At 41.3% G+C, this 8965-nt stretch overlaps 1 protein-coding gene across 1 annotated transcript; it reads left to right on the forward strand.

Moving 5' to 3' along the window:
* The first annotated feature begins 3578 nt into the window (after window positions 1-3578).
* Window positions 3579-8744, forward strand: LOC116507043 (vomeronasal type-2 receptor 26-like). Its single transcript, XM_032214971.1, has 5 exons — window positions 3579-3672; window positions 3920-4164; window positions 4875-5591; window positions 7627-7708; window positions 7840-8744. The coding sequence occupies exons 1-5, from the start codon at window positions 3579-3581 to the stop codon at window positions 8742-8744; spliced, it is 2043 nt and encodes a 680-aa protein (XP_032070862.1).
* Window positions 8745-8965: the final 221 nt, after the last annotated feature.

Consider the following 8965-nt stretch of genomic DNA (forward strand, 5'->3'; position numbering starts at 1 on the left):
CAAAGGTCAGTACAACAGCCAGGGGGAGGGAACAGCTGTGCCACATGACTTAGACTCACTATAAAGCAGGATATCTGGCTTTCAAGAGAATATAAATCACACAGCACAGCTGATCATCGAAAATACAGGTTAGCCCAAACCGGTAGCAATTTCAGTTTGCATGAATGATAGCATTTCCTACCGGTAGCATATCACCCCTGTAATGTGGATATCTCAACTTTGCAGGAGGTTCGAGCTCAATGCCTCTTGAACATTTTTTAATTTGTTTTTTTTAATTAATTACATTTCTTAGTGCTTAATACATATTGTGTTGTCTGGGTGTTTAATTTGCTTAACAATTCATGTTACGTTCTTAATCTCCGTCTCTTTTTTCCAACCACTGATAAAACAGATTCCAGGTTGGATAATATTCTGTATCTTCTTTCTGTTTTGTTTTTAACATCAGTCTGTCCATTTCTGCACATTCTAGTATCTTCTTAATTATCTCTTCTTCTCCTGGTGTTTCTTCATTTTTCCAGCATTGCGCAAATACAATCCTCACTGCTGTCAAGACGTGCAATATGAAACACACACTTTTCTTATCAGGTTTACCTGATTTTATATCTAATAAAAATACTTCAGGTTTAAAAACGACATGCTTTCCAATCATCTAATCTAGTTTTTATGTGCCTGTTTTTTTAATTCCATTTCCACCATTTGCTAGACATATTTTTAAACATTTTAGCTAACCTAGTCGGTGGTAAGTACCATCCATAAAACATGTTATATACGTTTTCATTCTACAAAGTTGCCTTTAACAATGACCTCTTAAACATTTTGAAGCGCTTTATTCTAAAGAGCCATGTGCTTGCCTCTATCCCATGCAAAACATAGCATGGCCCTTGGGTTCTATCTCCCATGCAAAAGGCCAGTTGTGAGTCCCCAAATGGATTTTTGCTCTCTGATGGACTCCATCCAAGCAGGGTTGAAGAGGTGACCTCTCTTTTCCTCTGTTGTAGATGGAAAAGAATGTGCAGAGCGACTCAGAGAGCAGCGAGGAGGAAGATGTGGATGAAGTGGACCAGAAGGCAGAACAAAAAACCAAATAATCAAAACAGCCCCACTGTCAAGGAATGCACAGCAGATGTCCAAATGAAGTCATAAGACCAGACAAGGAATAATGGACGGAAATGATGAAGGAGAGATTCAACCTGGAAATAAAGAGAAATTTCCTGACAGTGAGAACAATCAACCCATGGAACTGAAGTTGCCTTCAGAAGTTGTTGGACCTTCATCACTGGAGGCTTTCAAGAAGATATTGGCCTACAATTTGTCAGAAATGGTGTAGGGTCTCATGCTTGGGTGGGAGGGTTGGACTAGATGACCTACAAGGTACCTTTCAACTCTATTATTCTATTCCTATTCTTTTCTATTTCTAGTTCTATTATTTCTATTCTAGTGTCAGGCAAACAGGGGCATAGATTGCCTCATGCATTAACTGACAAGATAGTCAGGAACACAGGAGAATTATGAGGTAAATCAAACAGTATACAAAACACAGAGAAGAAAACAGACTCGATGATCTACATAGTTCCTTTCAACTCTTCTGTTCTGTTCTGTTCTGTTCTATTCTCTAGTCTCTAGTCTCCATATTCCATATTCATATTCTATTGTCAGGCAAACAGGAGCATCATAAGGTAAATCACAACACCCACAGCAACCAATCATAGCATATAGCCTCATGTGGCCACTTGTGTGAACCATCCCCAATTCTCCCCCCCCCCCATTCACAAAGCCAGAAACTCTGTCCTAGAATACAAAATGAGAATGGACCCCCACTTTCTAGCACTGATTATGTTACCTAGTTGGTCATGAAATGTCTGCCAGGAAACCAGCAATGTGTCAGGTCCTGTAGATCTCTCTCAGGAAGCTTCCATTCTGGTCTGTGTGTGTGGGGGGGAAGCTTAGGGGATTCTTTTTATGGGATTTTCCTTTGTTCCTTTCCTGGCTTGATGTACCTTTTGGGGAAATGGGAGGAGGGGAAGAATGTGCCTCTGGCCATCTCTTTTTTCTCACCACTGGAAAAGTAAGATCATGGCACCTGTTATCACCTTCTCAGCCTGAAATTCTCACAACATCTTCGCACCTTGGGATTTGCTCACAGTTGAACTGGACATTGGGAGACAGCAGTTTAACCTAACGCTTTGGCACTGGAAATTCAGATTCTGCTTACACTCTCTCTGCTATCACTGTCTTCCAATAAAAGTTCCTTTTGAAATGTTTTTTGTTTCAAGAGTTCTGCTTTCCTGGGAAAGCTTGTGTGACAGGAGCTTACACAATGTCAGACAGCATCAAGAACCCCTCACTTTAACCCTGAGCTACAATTCTCTATTGAAATTCCATCTTTTTTACAGGGGCTCAGTTGCATATAAGTCAAAATATCCAACTTCAGTTCATGCTCAAGTCCATCTCTGGGGATTAGAAGAAGTCACACAAACATGTTTTTCCCTTTCTGGTATGCAAACCAATCTAAGAATAATTGGGTAGGACAATTGCTCTTCTTTGCAATCATCTGTGAAGCCACAATTCTTATTCCCTGTGGGTTTCTATTCACAAAAACCTTCCGAGAGAACAACAGCTTTAAAAAACTGGATGTGTCACCTCACCTTCTCTTGCAAAGAACTCACTCCTGGGTTTAATGAGACTCAGCTGCCCTTATCTTTGCCTTTGATCACAGTCAAAACACTTACAAGGGGAAGGATGGTTGATATAAATTTGTCACAAAGCCATCCAGGTGGATTGGCCTGCCTCTCTTGTGCTAAAGCTGTGATGAGATTTCAATTGCTACCTGCAATTCACCTTAAGCACAAATCTAGATTTCTGATCTAGGAGGGAAGGTGAGAAGAATGACTGGGCTGCCTCTCCTGCTGCTGCTGCTGCTCTTCTGGCTCCTGCCTCCAACTTCTGCTAAGAGGATGCAAACTGTATGTGTGTTGACAAGGTCTTTGCAGATTCTGGAGGACTATTACAGGCCTGGTAATCTCATTATTGGTGGGAATTTGCCGCTGGCAACCATTGTTGTATCCTTCAACAGCCTACATTTTCAGAAAGACCCATTCCAGCATCGTTTACCAATTCTGTAAGTTTTACATGGAGGCAAAAGATACAGAATGAATGTTTGCTTTCTTTGGGATTCAGGAACTCCTTTTAGAAATACTGGTCCTGATAAGGTTTGCAATGTCCTAGATAAATCTTTGCACTTTTTTCAATAGAGGATAGAATCCTTAATCTTTCCAGAATTCCACCTGATGAAATGGAGAAGCATAAAAAATGAGGAGGCACAACATCTTAGAAATTGTGATGCTCTAGTTATTAATTTGGATAGAATGTCATGGTGAAAAAGTCAAATAAAAATCCTTATCCAGTATGAGATACGCGTCATTGGATACAAGTGTTGGCAAATAAATTTCCTAAATAAAATAAAATAATAAAAAATACAAAAGCAAAACTCAGTTTTGAAATCAGTAGTGCTCATAAACAATGGCTTTTAAGAAATCTATGCTGTGACCCCCTTCCCCCAGGGAGGTTTGGCCTCAGCAATGGTTACTTGTCCTGAAGAAACTTGTCCAGGAGAGAACAAAATTGATTACCTGCTAGAGGACAAATTGCAAAGGATTACAGTCACTGGAGCAAGTAAGGAAGGGAGGAATGATAGAAGGGTATTAAAATATCTGTGATTGGGATGGACAGTTTAATTAAGGAAAATTCTTTTTAAAAATCCAAAGCCAATGAAACTTGAGTGTTGCTCCAAAGAACAACACAAAAGACAAGACAAATTCCAACAGCATATGTGAAATTTCCTGTAATGTTCCTCAATGTTTTTCTCACCATAGAGTCAGGCCCAAGAAATACCAGCAGTTTCTGGCCTTGGTGTTTGCAGTCACAGAGGTCAACAAGGATCTGGTTCTCCTCCCCAACATCACCCTTGGCTTCCACATTTATGACAATCACCAGATTGAGAGGGAGATTTTCTTAGTCAGCCTCTCCCTGTTCTCCACAAGAGGCCAAATGATTCCGGGTTACAAATGTGACAGGCAGGACCCTCTGCTCTCTGTCATTGGAGGTGATAACTCCAAATCCTCAAAGCAGATGGCCTCCATCTTCAGCATCTTCAAGGTCCCACAGGTAAGACGGCCTCTTTAGATACAGTTATGGAGTAGACAAAGATCAGAAGCACACAGAGAACCCAAACATGAAAGTAAAGATATGTGTGTGGGGGGGACAAATCATGAGCTTGTGATTCTTAGGTTATGCTTCATGAAAGGGTAGCCATTCTTTTAGTGCCATTTATTCTCTACATCAGATTGATGGTTTCTCCTCTTCTGACATATCACAATCAGTCAAAATGTGTAACCGATGGTTCTTCCTGAGAAGGGAAGATGCTTAAAGCTCAGTGGCACAGTGGTTAAAGTGCAGAACCGCAGGCTACTTCTCCTGGCTGCCGGCTCCCTGTAATTTGTCAGTAAAATCCCAACAGGCTCAAGGTAAGTATCCAAGATGGGTAAAATGAGTACCCAAATTGTTAGGGGCAATATACTGACTCTGTAAAGCACTGTTAGGCAGTATATAAATCTAAGTGCTATTGCTATTGCTATTAAACCTAGCACTTAGAGTGTGTCAGCCTGACGGATGGAACAAAAGCCACACAGTGGTGACTCCTAAAGTCAGCATAATACTTTACTTTGTCTTTGAAAAAAGAATCTCTTTTTCTTCAGCTTGGTGTTGGCTTTGAGTTCTCTCAGGGAGAGAGAAGAGTTTATCCTTCCTTCTTCCAGATTAATCCCAAGGAATCTCCTCAGTATGTGGGTTTAGTCCAGCTGCTTCTGCATTTCCAGTGGAACTGGGTTGGGCTTATAGCTTCTGAAGATGACAGTGGAGAACGTTTCATCTCATCCCTGATGCCGATGCTGAAGGAGAAGGAGATCTGCCTGGCCTTCACTGAAAAGTTGAAATTTGATTTTCTTGTTTCTACAAAGTTGCATTTTTTTCATATTTTCAAGACTTGGTCAAAAGCTGAAGTAATTATTCTCTTTGGAGATTCTAATAGTATTACAAATGTACTGGTGGTAATGGATGTTCATGAACGATGGACAAAGACAACATTTTGCAAAGTTTGGATCATAACTTCCCATTGGAAAGTTAGTATGATGGGATCTCAAGACATATTGAAAGGTATAAATCCCTTCCATGGATCTTTGCATTTTAGGGACCACACTGGGGACATCTCAGAATTCACCCATTTCCTACTGTCTCTAGACCCTTTCAACCCACAAGGGGACGTCTTTCTCCCTCCATGGTGGGAATTTGTCTTTAACTGCAAGATCTACAAACCAGGTGGAATTTCTCCAGCCCAGCAAAGAACATGTACTGGAAAGGAGAACATGAAGAATCTGCCAATGTATGCATTTGAAACAGGCATGACAGTAGAAAGTTACCACATTTACAATGCAGTTTATGCTCTGGCACATGCATTACATACAACGTATGATTCAGGACCACAACTAGCCCTGCTGAGGCTTGGAAAGAGGATCTCAAAAGTCCAGTCATGGCAGGTAATTTCTGTGACTTTTTATCCAGTCCCCAGATCTTTAGACAGGAAGCTTCCCATATGCCTTTCTTCAATCACTATTCAATGTCCATATGCTGCCATCTCAGTACAGATTAAAAGAGCATTTGCAAACTATAATACAAATTAAGTGTTTCTTGAAAGGGGGCAGAGGAGAGAAATGATCCATGGAGGAAAGATTTCCCTATAAAACCCTGAAAGTCTTTCTTGGGTGTCCAGGAGTGGACATTTCAGAGAGGACTTGTCATTCCAGAGCAAAATGACAATTATGTGTGTGTGAAGTCGTTGACTTGTGACAGGTCTTAGATCCTCAATCTACGACCAGCCACAAGTCCTCAACTTACAACTGACAGCATGATGCATTTTGACCAATAGGCGCTCAACTTGTGACCAGTCTTAGGTCCTTGACCTAAGACCGGCCACAGGTCTTCAACTTACGACTGACAGCCTGGCAACCAAAGTCTTGCACCTATTGGTCAAGACGTGCCGGGCTAAAAGCAGGCTTTTAAAGGGTTATTGGTTGCTCTGCTGGACATCTCCCGTATAAATAGCTGTCAAGCAGAGCAAGGTGCTGAAGTTGATGTTCTCCTTCTGTGCTGGTGTTCTGTTAATAAAAGCTGTTAAAAGTACCTCAGTTGACTCTGGCGCCTCTGTTCCACACAGTCTTCAATAGTGTGCATTTGTGTGAGATGCTTCATGACGTCAGTTGAAGTCCTAGTGGGTATATTTGCAGAACTGACTCTGTTTCCCTCAGTACAGTGCCTGAATCCCACCTGTAAGAGCCCACTGGACTCTATTCCTTTTAACTCTGGTTTATGTTTCTACGGCTTATCGTCCCTTTTGACTTCATCCCATTTGTTTGGTCTGCTATTTGTTGTATTGTTCAACTTGTTGTGTGAAAACAGCCTCTGTCAACCTCAGCACACACAGTAGGACTCAATGGGATCCAAATGGGCTCCTGGTTTGAGATTTATCAGAAGGTTATTTGCATCAAAGGATAAAAGTTTAATCTCTCTGGAAAAGTGAAGTGAGAAACCAGGGCAGATGCTTCCTTCCACATGGCCTCACCTGGTTAGACCTGCTTCCTGCATTCTGCTGTCTTTGACTATGAATAAAGAGAAAGTTGTTGGGGTTTTAATATATTTGTGAAAGGAATGATTTAATGACCCCTAATCTGTCATTTACAAGACCTGGAGCCCAAGGACACATTTAAAAATGCATGTAGCCAAATATCACAGGAACAAAAACATACAATGAAATTTGGAATATGGCATTAAAATCTTTGTATGAGGGATAATTCTGGTAAAACTGAAGTGGAAGAAGCCATGATCCAAAGTCCCAATGATAGAACCCCTTCTTTCATGGAGAAAGATTTTTTTTAAAGTCTTAATCCTGATGGATCAGAACTCATGGAACTCCTCTAGATTTTCAGACATGCCCCTATCTCCTAAGCTGATACCAACAATGAATGATAGCAGCCAATGATAGTTCATGTGATGCTTTCAACTAATTTTTGCAATTTCTGATATTTCTTTTCTTTCAGATTCTTTATTATCTGAGGGCTGTTCAGTTTAACAACAGTGCTGGAGATGAAATCTCTTTTCAGAAAATCGACTGGGTTCTGCTAATTTTGATCTTCTCAACTGGGTTTTCCTCCTCAATAAATCTTTTGTGCCCATGAAAATTGGAAAAGTAGATCCCAGGACTACCCCAGGCAAGGAGTTCACCATAAACTCTGATGCCATCATCTGGGCCACAAAGGTGAGCAGGAAGGAAATGTTGTAAGGTTAGGTCAATATTGATTCTCTCCTGGTAACATTTAGCACTGATGATGTTACCTAATTTGGGTAATGAAACATTGGCAAGAAAACAAGCAAGATCAGAGAGTACCAAAAACCTCTTAATTAGGAAATGAATTAATGAAGTATGTTCATTACTTAGGTCATCTCAAGAAATTCTCTTTTCTCTTTCAGACTATCCCCTTTGCCAGGTGTGGCAGAAAGAGGTGCCATGCAGGAGAGAGGAGAAGAGTTCCAGAGGGCGAGCAGGTTTGCTGCTACCAGTGTGATGCTTGTCCAGAAGGGACCATTTCTAATCAGACAGGTAGAGCAGATTTCAAATGTGGACCTTTCTTTCTGCCACAGCAGAAAGAGGACAGTCATATCATCTCTGCGGGAAGGATAATCTCATGGCAGATGTCCCTGAAATCCTTAGACAAATGTTCTTGATTTCAGATGCAGCTCTCTGTGAACCCTGCCCAGAGGACCAATATCCAAACAAGGACAAGGACCAATGTATTGCCAAGAAGATCCACTTCCTTGCTTATCAAGACACACTAGGATACACTTTAATTTCTCTCACCCTTTTTCTCTGGGTGACCACATCTGCAGTTGTGCTGATTTTCTATAAACATCATAATACACCAATCGTCAAGGCCAACAACCGAGATCTCACCTACATCCTCTTGGTCTCCCTCCTGCTCTGCTTCCTCTGCTCCTTCCTCTTCATTGGTCAACCTGGGAAGATCACCTGTCTCTTCCAACAGTCTGCTTTTTCCATTCTCTTTTCCCTTGCGGTTTCCTCTGTGTTGGCAAAAACTGTCATGGTTGTTCTAGCCTTCATGGCCACCAAACCAGGGAACAAGACAAGGAAACTCTTGGGAAAACCACTGACCAACTCCATTGTCATAGCCTGTCCCCTGATACAAGCAGTTCTTTGTGCCACCTGGCTGATAACCTCTCCTCCATTTCTTAACTTGGACTTCCACTCCTTGTTTAGAGAGATCATCTTGGAATGTAAGCAAGGCTCAGCTGTAATGTTTTACACTGTCCTCTCCTATCTAGGTCTTTTGGCCCTTGTCAGTTTCTCAGTGGCGTTTCTAGCTAGGAAATTGCCTGATAGCTTTAATGAAGCCAAGTTCATTACTTTTAGTATGCTGGTCTTTTGCAGTGTTTGGATCAGCTTCCTCCCCACCTACCTGAGCACCAAAGGGAAGTCCATGGTGGCTGTGGAGATCTTCTCTATTTTGGCCTCTGGAGGTGCTCTCTTGGCTTTTATCTTTTTCCCCAAATGCTACATTATTCTGCTGAGGCCATATCTAAATTGTAGAGAAAATATAGTAAGAAACAAAAATCTCTAGCTAATGTAAGAAGTTGTCTGAGGTAGGTCAGGATGTTCTAACCTAAGTTTCACAGAATCATGAAACCCCCCTAAAAAATCCCAATTATTATTTGGTTAATTAGTAGATTAACAGAGTTGGAAGGGACCTTGTATGCCATCTAGTTCAACCTCCTGCCCTACACCATTTCTGACAAATGGCTGCCCAATCTCTTCTTGAAAGCCAATGGTCAGACCAAGGCC

The sequence above is a fragment of the Thamnophis elegans genome, chromosome 1 (assembly GCF_009769535.1).
Source record: "Thamnophis elegans isolate rThaEle1 chromosome 1, rThaEle1.pri, whole genome shotgun sequence".
Taxonomy (NCBI): Eukaryota; Metazoa; Chordata; class Lepidosauria; order Squamata; family Colubridae; genus Thamnophis; species Thamnophis elegans.

Coding starts and splice junctions, on each gene's coding strand:
- LOC116507043 (XM_032214971.1), top strand. CDS start 3,579: ATGGTTACTTGTCCTGAAGAAACTTGTCCAGGAGAGAACAAAATTGAT. Junction 5,592..7,626: donor CAAAAGTCCAGTCATGGCAG/GTAATTTCTGTG, acceptor CATGCAGGAGAG/AGGAGAAGAGTTCCAGAGGG. Junction 7,709..7,839: donor GACCATTTCTAATCAGACAG/GTAGAGCAGATT, acceptor TCTTGATTTCAG/ATGCAGCTCTCTGTGAACCC.